This window comes from Perca fluviatilis, chromosome 10 (assembly GCF_010015445.1).
Source record: "Perca fluviatilis chromosome 10, GENO_Pfluv_1.0, whole genome shotgun sequence".
NCBI lineage: Eukaryota > Metazoa > Chordata > Actinopteri > Perciformes > Percidae > Perca > Perca fluviatilis.
Genome location: NC_053121.1, coordinates 3841957 through 3858951, shown reverse-complemented (window position 1 = coordinate 3858951; position 16995 = coordinate 3841957). Strand labels below are relative to the sequence as shown.

At 40.7% G+C, this 16995-nt stretch overlaps 1 protein-coding gene across 4 annotated transcripts; it reads right to left on the bottom strand.

The window, feature by feature from the left end:
• Positions 1-6010: 6010 nt before the first annotated feature.
• ap1ar (adaptor related protein complex 1 associated regulatory protein) lies at positions 6011-16989 on the bottom strand. Of its 4 annotated transcripts, none has more exons than XM_039813431.1 (10): positions 16792-16989; positions 12701-12749; positions 12581-12607; positions 11228-11253; positions 11027-11123; positions 10759-10857; positions 8697-8761; positions 7800-7873; positions 7517-7639; positions 6011-6471 (listed from the first exon to the last, which is right to left on the bottom strand). In XM_039813431.1, exons 1-10 carry the CDS (start codon positions 16860-16862, stop codon positions 6200-6202), a joined length of 903 nt encoding a protein of 300 aa, XP_039669365.1. In that variant the 5' UTR covers positions 16863-16989; the 3' UTR covers positions 6011-6199. The 4 variants fall into 4 exon arrangements, with proteins under 4 accessions (XP_039669365.1, XP_039669366.1, XP_039669367.1 ...); XM_039813432.1 differs by having other exon boundaries at positions 8697-8758; XM_039813433.1 differs by lacking the exon at positions 10759-10857.
• Between the last annotated feature and the right edge of the window lie 6 nt (positions 16990-16995).

Below are 16995 nucleotides of genomic sequence, written 5' to 3'. Positions count from 1 at the left end.
CGCCCTGCAACACCATGAACTACTACAACTACTATTTCTAGTCACTGTTCCATTATCTTTTATTGTGACTATTATTGCCACTGTTCATCACACCCCCAACCGGCACCGTCAGACACCGCCTTACCAAGAGCCTGGGTCTGTCCCAGGTTTCTCCCTAAAAGGGAGTTTTTTTCTGTCACACTAAATGCTTGCTCTTGGGGGAATTCCTGGAATTGTTGGGACTTTGTAAATTATAGAGTGTGGTCTAGACATACTCTATCTAAAAAGTGTCCTGAGATAACTCGTTATGATTTGATACTATTAATAAAATTGAATTGAATGTAATAAAAAAATTATCGAATTGTTGCATTAACTGGTCATTGTTACTTCATAAATAGTCTTAAACTCCACTCGCTTCGGGAAACAACAACAAACTTCGAGCTAGCATGCTATATGCTGAAAATGTCAAGTTTTGAAGAAAATTTGGATCGTGCAACAAGGCCGGCCTGCTTGGTTCTTTCGGGGAATGATTGTAAAGATTTACAAAGAATATGTTTACAGCATTTCCTCTCTAACTGGGACGTTTTGGGACCGATGGGTGGGATTGCTGTGGACAGTGGTGTAGTCTACGTGATGCGCAGGTATACCCACTAAGAAAGCTCCAGGATTTCTGTATACCCACTTAAAAATGCCAAATGACACGCAAAAACATACATACATACATACATACATAATATATACAGTACAGTATACCCACTACAATACACGGATGAAGTACACATGGTGATACACTGGTAAGAGCAATTAACGTTTAACCATGTATCCAGCTAATTTACATAAGTCACGTTACTTTATTGTCTGAAAAGTTATCTTAATTTAATATTGTAGGTGGCCTTTTCTTCTGCAGGATGCAAATGTTCCACCAAAACAAGTTCCTTCCTGAGACTATTCTGCTGGGCCACCGTCGCTGCGTCTGGATCTCAGCACCGTCCAAGTGCTTGTGATTGGTTTAAAGAAACGCAAAACAACCCAGAGCGTTATTTTCCCTCCGTTCCCAGAATGTATGTATGTGTGGAGGAGCCAGAACTTACTCTACAACGCTGTGGAGTAAGGTCTGGCAATGTGAGACTAACTTCACAAAGGTGGTTACTTACTGTATCTTTAACAGATTAAACATATTGCGTAATCTAACAATTTAAAGGTGCCCTGCCACACGTATTTCATTACTTTGTGGTAAAGTCTGAAGTTCTACCATGGACTCTAACATTTTTTGTGCAACAAATGCCTTGGTTACCTTGTTTCAAGCCATTCTAGCGTGGTATAGAAAGCCTGCAGAAAGATTTGTGCCAGTTCTCATTAATATTCAACGAGCTAAGCTGCTTGACTCTGATTGGCTAACAGCTAGCCAATGAGAGCCTGACTATCAGCATCCTTTACCCAGCGCAACTGGGCGAGCTCATGAATAGTAATGAACTCAGGCAACACCACGTCATACTGACCAGCTTTTGTAATTGGCCTGATTTCTCTGCTTATTTCTTTTCAGTGGCTAGAGCTGACAGAGGAGGTCGCAGTTCATTTTCACATTCAATACATAACACAAACACATATGGACCTAACAGATTATATAAGTAAAAACGATTTTGTGTGGCAGGGCACCTTTAAGTTAGCACATTCCTATTAAGTTGTTACAATATTACAGTCAGTATCATGTTGTGACCCTTTTGAAGTAATAACCACTTTGTTAACAAATTATAAAAACATAATTGTATTATTATACACATTTGGTAGGTTTGGCTATATTCAACTGCCATTTTTGCTGCTTTAAAGTGTCAGTTTGTGATAGGAGACATGTTTTAAATCAAATGTATTACGTTTAGATGTAGTTTGAGTATTTTTATGTCACACACTTTTCTTTGACTGTTCAGCCGTGGTGTCTACGTCTTCCTCTACTTACTTCAAAAAAACAGTGAGGAGAGGAAGTTGAATCCCTGCTGGATTTTAAACACAAAGCAGCAAAAGGGACATTTTAGTTACAGATTTTCAACAGCCCCATTCCTCCATCATGTACTGTAGCAACTAGCGACGCTTTCAAAGCCAAGTCAGGTGGAGGACCATTGTAGTGTTCCACTACAAGTGTAAAAGGTTTAAGAAGAAACACAAATTTCAATGCTGGCTGTATGTTGCTGGTCCAGCAAAAACTTGTGCTTCAGCTTTAAAAGTTCCCATATTATGCTAATCTTCAGGTTCCTACTACAACATGTTGACATGGTTTAATGTTCAAAAAACAGATTTTTTTTTTCTTCCCTTTTGTCTGTTTGAATATACCTGTATTCTAGCTTGACAAGCCAGACCCACATCCAGATGTTGGGTCTGGGAACTCACCATTGGCAGGGCTCAATCCAAGGGGCGGGATAAACGGTTGTCTTTCCCTCTGCACGCAATAGGATAGCGCTACAACCAGGCAGAGCATCGCTAGTTGACAGATTAAACTTTAGCTGAACTCCAAGTCTTCCCAAGTCGCGGGCAAAGCCGATTCCAAAGACCGCTGTTCGCCAGCAGCAGCAGCCTGCAGTCATTATTTTAAGACCGCCCACAGACTCTATACACGATGTGATTGGTCTGACTAGGGTTTGGTTTTTCCAGCTTGCGAGCAAACGGAGAGTTGCTAGACAGACCCTGGCTGCAAATTACATTTGCTGCCGCTAGGGTGCGTCTAGATTTCTAGGCTACCTGTATTCACCCGCTGTCTCTTTTAAGTGGTTGTAGGCAGGATCATTTCGCTGTCGTTGGGTAAAAATTTCATAACAACCTTTCAGCGTATTGTACTTCAAGAGATCTGAGAAAAAAACAAAACTCTTCTGCACTTGCGCTTGGCTCTGTTTTCAGGCTTCAGAAAATCTAGCCCGTGACGGGAGACAGTCACAGGTCTTTTCAGAGAGAGTGTCATAAGATGAGGAAAAATCATGAATAAGATACTAGTACCAACTTTAATAAAAATGATTAGCTGTACAGTGTAAATAGGCTTTGGTGGATGAGCTTACAGTATTTTTAACCCCCAGACAACAGTGGTGCAGTGTTCAACCAACTGAGCCGTAACAAGACAATCAAAGAAACATAGTGCAATGTAAAAAAGATAATAATAATAAAAAAAATAACAAGAGTGATATTTCATCTTTGTGTAACATCCCAATCTTAGTAAGGAACCCCTGCCACACGTATTCCATCACTTTGTGGTAATGTCTGAAGTTCTACCATGGACTCTGACACATTTTTTGTGGAAAAAAATGCCTTGGCTACTTTGTTTCAAGCGATTCTAGCGTGGTATAGAAAGCCTACAGAAAGATTTGTGCCAGTTCTCATTAATATTCAACGAGCTAAGCTACTTGACTCCGGGGAAAATAAAAAATAAAAAAAAAGGGATAACAAGAGTGATAGTTCATCTTTGTGTAACATCCCAATCTTAGTAAGGATCTGACTCGTGTATTGTGATGCAAGTATAACTGTGACTTGGTTTAAGCGCTGCCTGTAGTTCACCCTGGAGTCTTGTAATGTACGTTAGGTGTGTGCACTAGAAACATTCAAACATTTGGCCAGTGTGAAATATCGCCTTGAAAATAACTAAAGTCACATAAACAATTTACTGATTAAGGTTATGATGATGATGGTTCAATCCCTGCTGCCCTTAATGTACATTTGCCCGTTACAGTGAGTGTATGTATGTACATTTTTCTATACTTTTCATTTTTTTTTCTCTCAGGCTCAGTGTGACAAGGTTTGTTAAGTTACAGGTTTATTTTACAGAAAATTAGTGATTATTCACAGATCATGTAATCACAGCAAAACAATAGTGAAATGTGTTCAAAACAACACTATTTTTAAAAGTACAAATATTGAGAAGTAAAATGTCTGCAAATCAACCCGCGTCTCGTCTAAACACTTCAACAGCAGCGCACGTTTCTCAGATCAGTTTCCTCTTCACACGTGAATCATATCAGCGAATGTCTTCTTAAAGCTTATGATAACACCAAATAAAAAAAAATCCACACACGAGTGCAATCAGTGAACTACTTTTGATTCAAACAGATTAAATGATCAATGTGAAACACTATTGTCCCAAGTACGAGATGGGTCAAATGATCAGGATAGGAAAGCACAAAAAGTTTCTTCATTGGAGAGCAGCATTGGATCTACTGTAGGGACATGACACCGTTTACAGCTCGACAGTCACGTCTGCATGTTTGGTAACTTTAAACTTTTCTAATCCAATCACACAATCTTCACAAAGTATTGCTTTCATTATCAGCAGTAAACACCCATCAGATGATTTTTAGTTCAGAGTAACTGGTCTGGATTTCACATCAGATTAAATAAAAAGTCTCTTAAAAATGATTTGTCTCCTGCCAACAACCAATCAGAAATTGTCTTTTTCTTTTAAGCTGGTAAATATAAAATATTCTGCAATGAGTCCCCTGTATTTCAGAGCAACCATCCACATTAACAGTTTAATAATTTAGCTTTACCCCAGTTGTTTGCATTTCTGACTTCGATCATGAATAACGGCCAGAATTAGTGCTACCAAAATATTGCTTATTGCAGCCTCTTAAATGTGAGGATTTCTATTTCATTCCATACTTTCCAGGCTGTTATCGGAAACCCTGGTTTATCACCATGAACCAGAGAACCAGCTGATTGGAATGACTGGTATTTCAAAAAGATGCTGTTTAGGAGCTGGCCATCTATGAAAAAAGGCCAGTTTAAATAATATATTTGTTGCAATAAGGAACGTGGCTTGCTGCATGCTTTCCCAACCATGGCTATGCTAACAATATAGAGAGGCACAAAGACCTGCTGTCCTTAATAATCCATGTGTGTTTGTGGTGTGGATGTCACGGTGCTTGGCAATGATGTTGCTGTTCTGTGCTATTGTTTTTGACATAAAAAAAAAAGAGATCTAATAACATCTAAGTGTCAAATAAAGAAAAGAAAAAGGGCAGTTTAAAACCCATATGTCCTAAAATAGACTAATGGGCTCATTGTATGTGTTTAATTATGTTGTTTTATAAAAAGGTCTCTTGTTGGCAGATGTTCTCTAATGGAAATGTGTATCTTTACAAACAAACTACTGAGCATATCAGTAAGTGTTTTCATGCTTGGGCTTCGGTTTTTGAATTTTTGTGAACACAAGACTGTAAGCCCTGAAAGACCGACACATTTAGTACACATTACAGTTACGAAGTTTTACATTTGATAGGTCCCAAATTGGCAATATTACTCTTATTAGGCCTAACTGGAGCAGGGGGATGGGGGGGGGGTCTCGTCAGAGTGCATGCACAGAATCCATGCATTATTCGAGGGTGCTGCCGCATTGATGACATGCTGTCAAACGGTGAGAAAAATTGATATAAAAAGTATGATTGAAATGATGTGCATGATTCAGATGATGATAATAACCCATCACCACCCCAAGAGACTGGAGAAGGGCATTCACTTCCTTTTTTTGTGCCGTCATACAACAGCTTTATGAGCTGAAGCTAAGCCGAGAGACTGAGGGCTGAGCGAGGACTTCTTTCATAGTTTGTTGATGCTTTTTTTCTGTGTTTGTGTAGTGTAGGGTTTCCACACACACCAAAAGACATGCTGGAATTCTCTCGGCATTGCCACTGACCAAGGCACTGGCCTCAGAACTGCAGTTGGTCCCCAAGGCACCGCACTGCGAATGACTAAATAATTAGGATAGGTCAAATGCAGAGACATGGCCGTGCTGGCATTTAAAAAGTAAATTAATAAAGTTACACTCCATGAACCCCCTCTCCCCTACAACCAGTGAAATATGTCATTTCCATGAGTGTTTTTTTAACACAGCCACCAAAGCCGCCATCTGCTCTTACTTTAGAGTATCTTGGCATTTTCTGTATGATCACCTGGACTTACTGAACAATGTGTCAAATGGTAGTGGATGCTAACTGATCTGTTCAAGTTACAATGCATACAATGGTCGGCTAATATGGCAAATGAAGGCACTGGAAAAGAATGAGTATTTGATAAAGATATCACTACGTTTTACTGTAGTAACATACACAACATATTCCCCGCAGCATCAGACTCCCATATTACAGAAAATATGAGGAGCAAGTAGGTACATTTTAAGTTTCATGAGGCAAAAAGCTGGTGAGCTCTGACATGAAGCGGACACAACAAACGTCTCCTTTGGTGCTGGACACTATCTGTCCTGGTTGTCCAACCTGAGGCCACAGTCCGATGCGTCCTCAGAGGGAGTGTCTAGGACAGGATTGACAAACCCCTCAAATTCAGTGTTTACACTGTCCTCTGGAAGGGTACTCACAAAATCATTCTCCCACTCCAGTGCGTTGGAGTCCTCGGAGGCCGAGGTCGGGCCGCTGTTCATCTGCTTGGCGGCGGGCCGCAGGGCTGCGCGCAGGATGTCCTCCTCCGTCCGGGACCTCTCCCAGGCTGGGAGTGCACGATTGATTCCTACAACACAAGGACACGAGCTTTCACTCTGACAGCAGAAGGCAATGAAGTCAAAAACTGCTGCAGGCAGTAATCCGGTGGCTCAGAGCATCCAAGCAACCTGTTCCAACCCGAGACTTTCCAAACCTAATTTAAAACTTCATATATTACATTTCTTTTTATGGAACCTAACCTACATGCCATATATGGATATCAGGGTGCAGCACCTAAGCCATGTTGGGCACCACCTAAAGTCAAATAAATGTAAAAACAATCGGGAGCATCAAAACTAACTAAATTACTTTTCTCAGAACTAATGGTTGTAGTTGGTTTCTGGTGGACTTATTTAGCAAGTTTTGTATTTCAAGTTTTTGATTGTTTTGATTATTCATTGTCTGCTCTTTTCCAATGTTTTAGACACAGATAATGTAATAAGGGTCAAAAATTATGTCAAATTGCATTTTTTATCTCGAGGGAGGTCTTCCACAAACCGAGGGAAAACATATACAGTATAGGATCAGTATATATATATATATATATATATATAAATAAATTATACAGACAGCCCCCGTGAGGTCACGGGGGCCAGGAGTCCAACAGTGCCCTGCCTTGCAACAACAATGCATAATAATACAAATAACCCTGTATGAATCATATCAAAATGATTAAATGATATTGTGATAGTGTGTGTCTTTCAATAGCTAAAATGGACGTGAAAAGAAAAGTGTTTCTGCTGAATGGCAGACAAGAATTCTCACATACGGTCACATCCTGTTATTTCAATATTTTGGCGATTTTGGATTTGACGAGGGTTGATACATATAAGATATACTGTATGCACAAATGGCCTGCTCTGCCTCTTCCTCCCCCCTCTTTGCCGCAGTGTCACTGAAAAAAACCCAGAATCACTCGTGGCTGACAAAATAACCGGAGCCCTGTTCTGGAGGCACAGAAAGCTCTGCCTCGGTCCTCCTCCGGCGTGTTCACAGTTTGAACTTCAAATCAGGACGTTACGAGAATGTTTGGTGGATCAGGGATTTGCCACGGACCCAAATGAAACCCTCACCTTCCTCGTCTTCCCACTCTAGATCCAGGGAGGTCCCGTCATCGTTGGTGGAGCGGGTCTTGGTGGTGAAGTCCCAGCTGCACTCCGTGTTGGGGGTCACCACATTCGTGTCAGACGGCAGTCCTGCAAACAAAGAGTCAATTATAACAACAGCATGCATGGAACTCCAGTACCTTTTCACGGAGAGGCAGTATGCTCCAAACTGACAAACACCTGTATGTACGGTACAGTATACCTGTATATTATTAGAGCTAATAGAATCAAGGCCAGATGGTTCACTTACTGTTGCCCCTGAACGAATCCGACTGGGCTTTCACATTCTGGAGGTAGACGTCAAAATCCTCGCCAGCGTTTTGCCTGGAACGGGTCGTGACAACAATAGCAGAACTGTAAGAGCAGTCACTCATGGCTTTGCCACAGTGGGCCTGAATAATTCCCTAAAAAAAAGGCTTTTAGTGATACTGGTTCCTCTTTGTTTGTCGCTCCCTTCTGGCCCAGTAAAAATGAGTTAACAGAGTTATGAGACTGGGATACGTTAGCGTACACACTGCAGGAACCAACTGTGTGCTCAAGATTCTGTTACTGTATTGCCTATTTCTCACATAAAAATGTTTTCAGAAACATATTTTATTGTAATGTTTAGCTGTAAAATGAGAGTTTGTAACCAAGTCTAATCAAAACCAAGCATTGCCACCAGGCCGACCGGCAACTTTACAGCTAAACAGTACACTAAAATTTGTTTCTGAAAACATTTGAGGTGAACAAATATGCAACGCATTAACAGAATCTCGATTCATATTTGATCAGCGCTGTCTAGTTTTACAGTTTCCCCGCAGTTCATGAGCTGTCACTGACACTGCGTTAGAGACTCCTCGGCTCTGACTGGTTGTTTTTCTTATGCCATTGGGAGCACCAGGAGGAGGCAGGGGAACAAGACCCCCCCCCCTCCTACTGTCAGGATATAGTAACAGTTTGAGCAAATATCACAAAAAGCTATTTTTTTTAATGAAAGTTACCAACTGTAGCTTTAAGTTATTGCCCCTTTAAATAAATTCAGCATTACTGTTCACTTGATATATCTCCTTTAGTACGCCTACTAAAATCTATGTGGCGCCTCATGACCGCAGCTTGTCCTCAGCTACACAGCTATCCTGTTGTCTGATGAACTCAAGTGACTCACTTTCTTTGCTGAGTTTCACCGCCGGAGCCATCTGCTTTCCCCCGTGTCCTCTGGGCAGGCAGCTGCTAACAAAAAAAACCCACAGATCAAGTTAAAAAAAAAAAATAAAAAAGATAGTCCTGTCTTCCCATGATAAAAAATAAAAAAAAAAAAAAAATTCAGACTGTTTATAATAACAGTTTTGGTGCTATTAAGTAAAACATGTGAGCAAAAAAAAAAAAAAAATAATTCATATAACAAAGCAACACCAGAGAAGCAGTGGAATGTGGAATGAAAAGCAAAGAAATCTCAATCCCAGCTGCGTCCCATTTCCATTATATCACATTCTATGAAAAGCAGTTTCCCTGAAACAGTATAGGAAATATATAGCCGTGATATATGTATGTCATCCTAACAATACTATTATATGCTAATTGTTAGGGTTGCACAATACTGACAAATTGTGATATTCAGATAGATTATGAATATCACGATATTAATTTCGATATTTTTAAACCTATGCAAAATTACAAACGTTACGGGAAAACGCATCGTAACAATATTCATAGATTCATAACAATATAGTGCACATTGAGACTTATATACGGCTCCATAGTGCGGCTGGACCACAGGTCGGTCGCAAACGAAAAATATTCAATCTATCCGACTCCAAACTCTGCCTGCACCGCCTTTTATAAAGTAGCGGGACAGCTACCTGTGAGAAATAGGTACAGGATGGGATTTGGTACCGTTGTCACTACCCGATGGGAGTCGAGTGCTGATGTGAGTCGCGCATGCGTCACTTTGCGACGAGTAGCCTACGAGATGCTAACGGCGTTTTGAGCTAACATTAGTAATCAAATAATCATAGATAGCTAAAACGTTTTTGAAAAGATTTCCATCTTCTGTTATTGTATAAAGAGAAAAGTTTATTATTTTACGGATTTCACAAATTTCAGTATGACACGTTATGCCGTAAACCGTTTAAATCTGAGCATGCGCGACTCACATCGGCACTCGACAAGAGCCGGTCTGACTCGGCTAACATCGGGTACGACACCGTTTGTCTAGTTCATTCAGAAGCTTCTTGAAGCCTTTTTTTTATCCACTGTGTGGATGGGCATCATATCTTTGGCCAAATAATACCTAACAGCAATGGTGATTTCGGTATGTCTCTTCGAGTTCTTGTCGTACTTTGTGCCACTAGCAGAAACGCTGGCTAGCGAGGCTCGTTTGGCTAGCTCTGGCGTATTAACTGCAACAGGCTTTTTTTTTTTTGGGATAGTATCATGCACTCATGATTCGTTCCGTTTTGTTGTCTCTATCCATTTCTTCACTTACACCGTCACTCTGTCGAAATATGCACACACGTCACATGGTACGCTCCATAGGGTTTGTCACGTAGTGGACCCGCGCGCTGACGTGCACCAACGTGTGCAAGTGGCACGGTAACTGGCCAATGAAACATGCTCATTACAGCGTTTCAAGCGGGCTCTAAATCAAACACAACTAAGCCACACAGCCAACGGACAGGACGCAGCACTCCACAAAATATTACATACTTATTGTGACACTTTCGATATAATATTGCGCAACGTGATATTGCGATAACGATATTAAGTCGATATATTACGCACCCCTACTAATAGTCCACATTTCTCTCTTCAGTAATGTGAGGATTGTAATGACTGTAAAAGTCATGAAAAAGTAAGGGTATTATTTGCAGCATGGGCCTTTTCTTTTCCTCATTTCACTGCTTGTACTTGTGAATAAGGGGTCATTGCAAGTTTTATGTCTATTGTATATTGTACTCATCTACTGTCTATAAATCCATCCTGAAGTGCCCAATACTAAAAATACTACACATAGACGTACACAGTTTCCCAGACTGGATCACAAGGACATGTTCATACGGGCAAAAAGAAAACAGAGAAAATATCACTGTGTCCCTTTAAGACACAGAAGGCTGAGGACTTGAAACAGTGGAAAGCCTCTGCACAGGGCCAGCAGGTTAGAGGAGAAGTTGTTTTAACCAAGCAGTTAGTTAAACTGGCAGAAGGGAGCGCGCTCAGTGCCGCCTCACCTCCTTCAAGTTTCGTTGACGCGCCAACCTGGCGGCCTCACGCTGGGCGGCAATTCTAGCCTCCTCTTCTAGCCTTAACTTCTCCTCTTGTGCCTCTAACTGAGCAGATGGAACAAAATGAAACAAACACAAAACACAGAACAGAAAATTACAAAAACAGAAAAAAAAACAATGCAGCAAATTAAAAAAGAATAAGGCAAACTAGGTCTAAAACATGAAAAGGAAATAACGGTGGCTGTAAGTCTAACAAAGACAGACTGTGTCTTACCTCCAGTTGTATCTTCTGGTCGATCAGGAGCTGCCTGTCTGAGAGCGCAGTGTAGCGGTGCTCTTTGAGGTGTTTGATCTCATCTTCACTGATTGGCCTAATGAAAAAAGAGCAATGAAACATACTTGAGTGGTAAACTGTTCTCTTGTCAAAGAATACTCGGGATTATTGTTTTTTTTAAAGTCACACCGGATCCCTTACCTCGGGCAGGGCTGTGGGCTCTCGGCCTGCAACGCAACAAAAACAACATTTAACCATACAGCAATGGATATCAGTTTGACTCAAGTGCTACTAGTCTGGGACTCTGCAGACGGTAATCGAGTTACTCCCTAAGTGATGCTCAGTGGCTGCGCCCGTCATCTTCTATCCATCATTGAAGGAACTAACAGAGGCTACTCTGATTGGAGTCTGAAAGTAAAAACTATCCTGGAAGTAACATTAATAATAATGCATTTTATTTATATAGCGCTTCTTTTTAAGCACTCAAAGACACTTTACAAAGTTTTTAAAAGGAAATACAAGTACTACAAAAATTCACACACTAAAATACACACATTATTAAAAAGGAACACGGCGACTTATTGGGACTTTGTCTAATTCACCGTATCCCACAGAGTTAGATAAGTCCATACATACCCTTTTCATCTCCGTGCGTGTCGTAACTCTGACGCACCGCTAGCCTAGCTTAGCACAGATCCTGGAGGTAACCGGCACCATCTAGCCTAGCTTAGCACAGATCCTGGAGGTAACCGGCTCCATCTAGCCTACTGCTCCCAATAAGTGACAAAATCGCCAACATGTTCCTATTTACATGCTGTGATTTGTATAGTCACAGGGTGTACACATAACAAGGTCACATGAGACACAACCATCTTCTAACCGTATACATACTGGGAACTATATTCTCAGAAGGCGAAGCACTGCTAGTTCTGCTACTTGGGCGGAGGGATTTGCTGAGAAGCCCCGGGGATGAGGAGCAGAGAGCAACAACGGTGCTTTTCAGGTGGTGCACTAATCACTCTGCCCAAGTAGCAGAGCTTCGCCTTTCTGAGAATATAGTTCCCAGTATGTATACGGTTAGAAGATGGCTGTGTGTCATGTGACCTTGTTATTTGTACACGCTGTATACGAATCACAGCATGTAAATAGGAAAATGTTGGCGTTATTTTGTCACTTATTGGGAGCAGTAGGCTAGATGGAGCCGGTTACCTCCAGGATCTGTGCTAAGCTAGGCTAGCGGTGGGTGCGTCAGACAGTTACGACACGCTCAGAGATGAGAAGGGTATGTATGGACTCATCTAACTCTGGGAGATACGGGGAATAAGACAAAGTCCCAATAAGTCGGCGTGTTCCTTTAAACATAATAAGTACCAGCATACTGCAGCTTTTACTTAGACTATACATCTTATAAAAACCCTTACTAAGTCTTTTGCAATGTAGTTGGTTCCTAAATAGTAGAACAACAAAAGAGTTGAGAGAAAACTAATTTTCCTTAAACCTATTTAGGTACTAAAGGTTCTTAGAAACAGCACACCATAACATGATTTGACTTACCTCATCACTTTCTACCAGATTTTCAAACTGCAAAATAAAAACACACAATTAGACATATCAGAATACTGAATAGTCATCCGTTATAACAGAAAACAATACTAGTAAATGTACGACTCACACCTCGATTGTATAATGTTCTCCTGTGGTGCTGCTTCGGAAGTATTTTGACCTGTAGGAATAATTAAGAGTATGAACACACCGGCAATCAGCTAAAACATCTGAAAAAGTAGATAATGGCTTAACATTTTATTGTTAATAGCTGCACTTTCACATGACACAGTTGTATGATGAATAGGTTATATGATACTATATTATATTATATATTACCACTGTCATAATTGCAAATAAATAAAAATAAAGCAGCTGCTGTGTTCCTGGTAGATCAGTAGCTCTGGCACTTAAGGCCAACATCATGATAATTTATTTGTATTTTTTCTTTTTTTTTTTACTTCTTTGTAGGGCTGCACAATTAATCACAATTGTATCGAAATCGCAATATGGACTAGTGCAATATCCAAATCGCAATGTTAATAATTTACAATGAAAATCAGAATAATGATACAAAAACGATCATTCCCTCCAATATCGTTAACCATATCGCAATCGCAATATCAGTCAAAATAACTGCAATTACATATTTCCCTCACATCGTGCAGCCCTACTTCTTTGCCAGTTTGGATGGGGGTGATGTGGACAATGCCAGACTATGTACAGACTCACTGCACGGTGAATAAATTAATGCATTGCTCATCTGTAAGAGTACCCAGAATCAACCTCAGTGACTTTACACAACATAATGGTAAAACTTTAGCGTTGAACCCAGATGCCAGTGCTCTGCTGTAAATGCAGTGATAAATTATGGGTCTATATTCTCAGAACTCAACAGGTAAATTGGCCTATTCGCCTTTCTATCGAAAACTTGATTAGTTCCTATAAAAAAGGTCCAGTGTGTAACGTGTTTAGTTGTTCATTATCAAAAACAGTGTTGCCCGTTCACAAACTTGTCCTTTTTCATGAATATTTACCACCACCATCAATTCCAAGTATTCCTTTTGGCTTGAAATTTTACATTTGCATTCGCATGAACTGGGGTAGACGCTCCATATTCATGCGCCATCTTGAAATACGTGAACCGGTAAAGGGACATACAGGACATACTGCTCCGCCTTTCGCGTTTCCGCTGTCACATGATAAACTCACAGGTGCTGCTAATGCTGCTAATGGGTATTGTAGTTTCCCGGTCCCGGCAAGTTTGAAGAAGGAAACATGGAGGACCACACGTATTCAAAATCAAAATTTCAGGAACAGGAGTCTTCTTCACCCAGAAAAAGAAAAAGGACATTGAAAAGAGCAAGAGACCGGCTTTTTGAAGCGTGAAGGCTACCGTAGCTGTAATACGTACTTTGAACTGCGTGGTGCGAGATAGTTTATTGCAATATATGATCTCAACGCTAGATGGGAGAAATTCCTACACATTGGACCTTTAAACCCTTAAACGCATTAAAGAACTTTAAAAAGCAGCAGTTTCTTTCATATTGAATGGTTCTGATCAGAGTCCAATTCACAAGTAGAACACAGTGTAACAGCCATGTTGCAATGGGATTTGTGATTACTGTGTGGACTAATGTAGTTGTAACTGAGCAGTTACAGTTACGCAGTGCAATACGTATAAAAGCATCAAATTTAATTGATGGACGCCTACGCTGAATGTCATCAATAAGTTTGGAATCTGAAAATGATTGGAAAAAAAATGAATGACACAAATCAGTTTAAGAGGTTCATTATTGTTATGCTAAATTTACATGCAACAGCATTTTAATTTGTAGCTCAATCTGGGATAAGTAAACCCAAACGGAATCTGTAGATTGCTTTTTTTCTTTCCCTTATTACAGTTTTCAGCTTTGATCCAGAATAAAAATCTGTGGAATTCTGCAGCCTTTCGTGTGGCTGTGGTGATAAGGTATGTAGGAATGTATGGATTAAAGGTCCAATGTGTAGGAATTCCTCCCATCTAACGTTGAGATCATATATCGCAATCAACTCTCTCGCACCACACGGTTCAAAGTACGTATTACAGCTACGGTAGCCTTCACGCTTCAAAAAGCCGGTCTCTTGCTCTTTTCAACATCCTTTTCCTTTTTCTGGGCGAAGAAGAAGACTCCTGCTCCTGAAATTTGGATTTCGAATATGTGCGTTCCTCCATGTTTCCTTCTTCAAACTTGCCGGGACCGGGTAGCTACGATACCCATTAGCAGCATTAGCAGCACCTGTGAGTTTATGTGACAGGGAGAACGTGAAAGGCGGAGCAGTATATCCTGTATGTCCCCTACCGGCTAACGTATTTCAAGATGGAGCATGAATATGGAACGTCTACCCATTGACAGTATATAATGGACCAATAGACCCCGTTGCTCTGGACGGAGACCAGTGAAGGATATTAGAAGCACTTTTCCAGTGATCTCTTGCTTTACTGCGCAGCCTCCAACTGAGAGAGATGACGTAAATGTGGCGTGAGCAACCTGTCTGAAAGTGTGAAGTCTTCTGGTAGCTGTGCCGAGAGAAATCTCAATCATTCCCAATCTTACAGAGACAGAGAGCATAGGTATGGAGATAACATGGGCACAGGCTAATTATTGCTAACTAAAATGCTAGTTAACATTAGTAATTAAACCTAAACAGCTAATGTAAGTCCAAACTGCCTGTGAGCTTCTCCTGTACTGTATGGTAATTCCTCTACTATGCGACAGTAAGTCGCTTGGTTATGACACAATCGTTAGCCTATTTTTACAAAAACGTCTGCTACGGAGCCATAACGTGAGGTACAAAGTAATGGAGCCTTTTATACATTGTCGTGTTTCTTTAGAAATGAACAATGGACAAATAGAGTCTTTAAACGCTTCAGATGTAAAGTTATTCGCTGTCAAAGTGACGTCAAAATGAATGGCAGTCAATGGGATGCTAACGGCGAGTGATCTCTTGTTAGCATCAAAATGGCGCCATAGGAGCTACGCATTCCAGACGCTCGCTACCCCCTTACGTCTACCCCAGTTCATGCGAATGCAAATGTAAAATTTCAAACCAAAAGGAAGACTTGGAATTGATGGTGGTGGGAAATATTCATGAAAAAGGACAAGTCTGTGAACGGGCAACAAAGACTTTAATAATGAACAACTACACAAGTTACACACTAGACCTTTAAAGAGTTAATGTCAAATCTTACAGGGAATCTTACTGCTGCTGTAAAAAAAAAGCTTTTTCATGGCAGACATTTGACTTGTAACAGCAAGAAAGGCACAGATGTAACTATGAGCTCTACGTGCCTAAATCGAATGCAGACATAATTTCTTGGTTAAGTTACGATTGATTTAATCTTTAGTATGTTTACCTCATGTTTAGGCCAAATTAAAAACTAATTTAACTTGATATTCTTCTGTTTATTTCACTTAATTGAGTGTGGCACAAAACCTAGGCCTAGCTACATGTTATTACTCCAGTTAAAATGACTGTCATTTTTCAAATATTGAACATGACCTAATGGAAGCAGCTAAAGTGGACGTTAAACAAATGATAAAAGGCCAACCCAACTAATAACTTCTACTGTATCTGTCAGCCCCAATATGTAAAATACGGACGTGGTGAAGGAGTGTGATACAGCGTGCTGCTGGATGAGAGCAAGCCTTCTGTAATCTTAACAAAGCATAAAGTCAGACTAAAAAACATAAATTATTAATCTAAAATGTGATAGCCTGCAAACAACGCAAGAAACAGACAACTGAGACACATTGAAGGTCCAAATATGAGTCCACAATCATTGTCACCGACTTCTTAGAACAGCCCTAGTCTTTTATGCTAATGTGTTAACGTTAGTCTAATTAGACCTAGCTAGCTAACTACATGTCTACACCACTGTTGCCAATAGGGGTGGGGTCTTGGTTCCTGTTGGCAGTGGCTGGCTGCAGGTTAGACCCCTCAGAGACCCTACACTGGCGTAACCAGTAGTTCATTGACTGACCTGTATCTCTGAGTTAAAACATCACTACCAGGTTCACACACAGAGCTGTCAATGAGTCTTAATAGAAACACTGTGGTATCACTTACCGGCTAAGCAACTTTTAGCTAACGTTAGCAGTAACCGGATACGCTGGCTCAGATGATGCTTTTTATGCTAGTTAGCTAGCTCACCTAGCTGGCTAATGCCATGTTTCACTTACCCGCCTCCTCTCTGGATCCTGTTGGCTTCTCTCCTGAAGAGCCCAACACAGAATGCCCAGCAGTTACCCATCGCATTGTCAAATATTACTATTATTATCTAGCTGCCTAGCTAGTAAGGTCCTGACAGCTGCTGCTGCTGCATCGGTAGTTACATCTCCAAGTCCAGTCCTGCTCACCACTTCCTCATTCTCCTTCCTCTCCCG

Excerpts from the sequence above, each read along its gene's own strand:
- ap1ar (XM_039813431.1), bottom strand. The coding sequence starts at position 16,862 with ATGGGTAACTGCTGGGCATTCTGTGTTGGGCTCTTCAGGAGAGAAGCC. Across the intron at positions 11,254-12,580 it reads ATCTGGTAGAAAGTGATGAG|GCCGAGAGCCCACAGCCCTG; the intron begins GTAAGTCAAATC and ends GTTGCGTTGCAG. Across the intron at positions 7,640-7,799 it reads GGATTCGTTCAGGGGCAACA|GACTGCCGTCTGACACGAAT; the intron begins GTAAGTGAACCA and ends CTTTGTTTGCAG.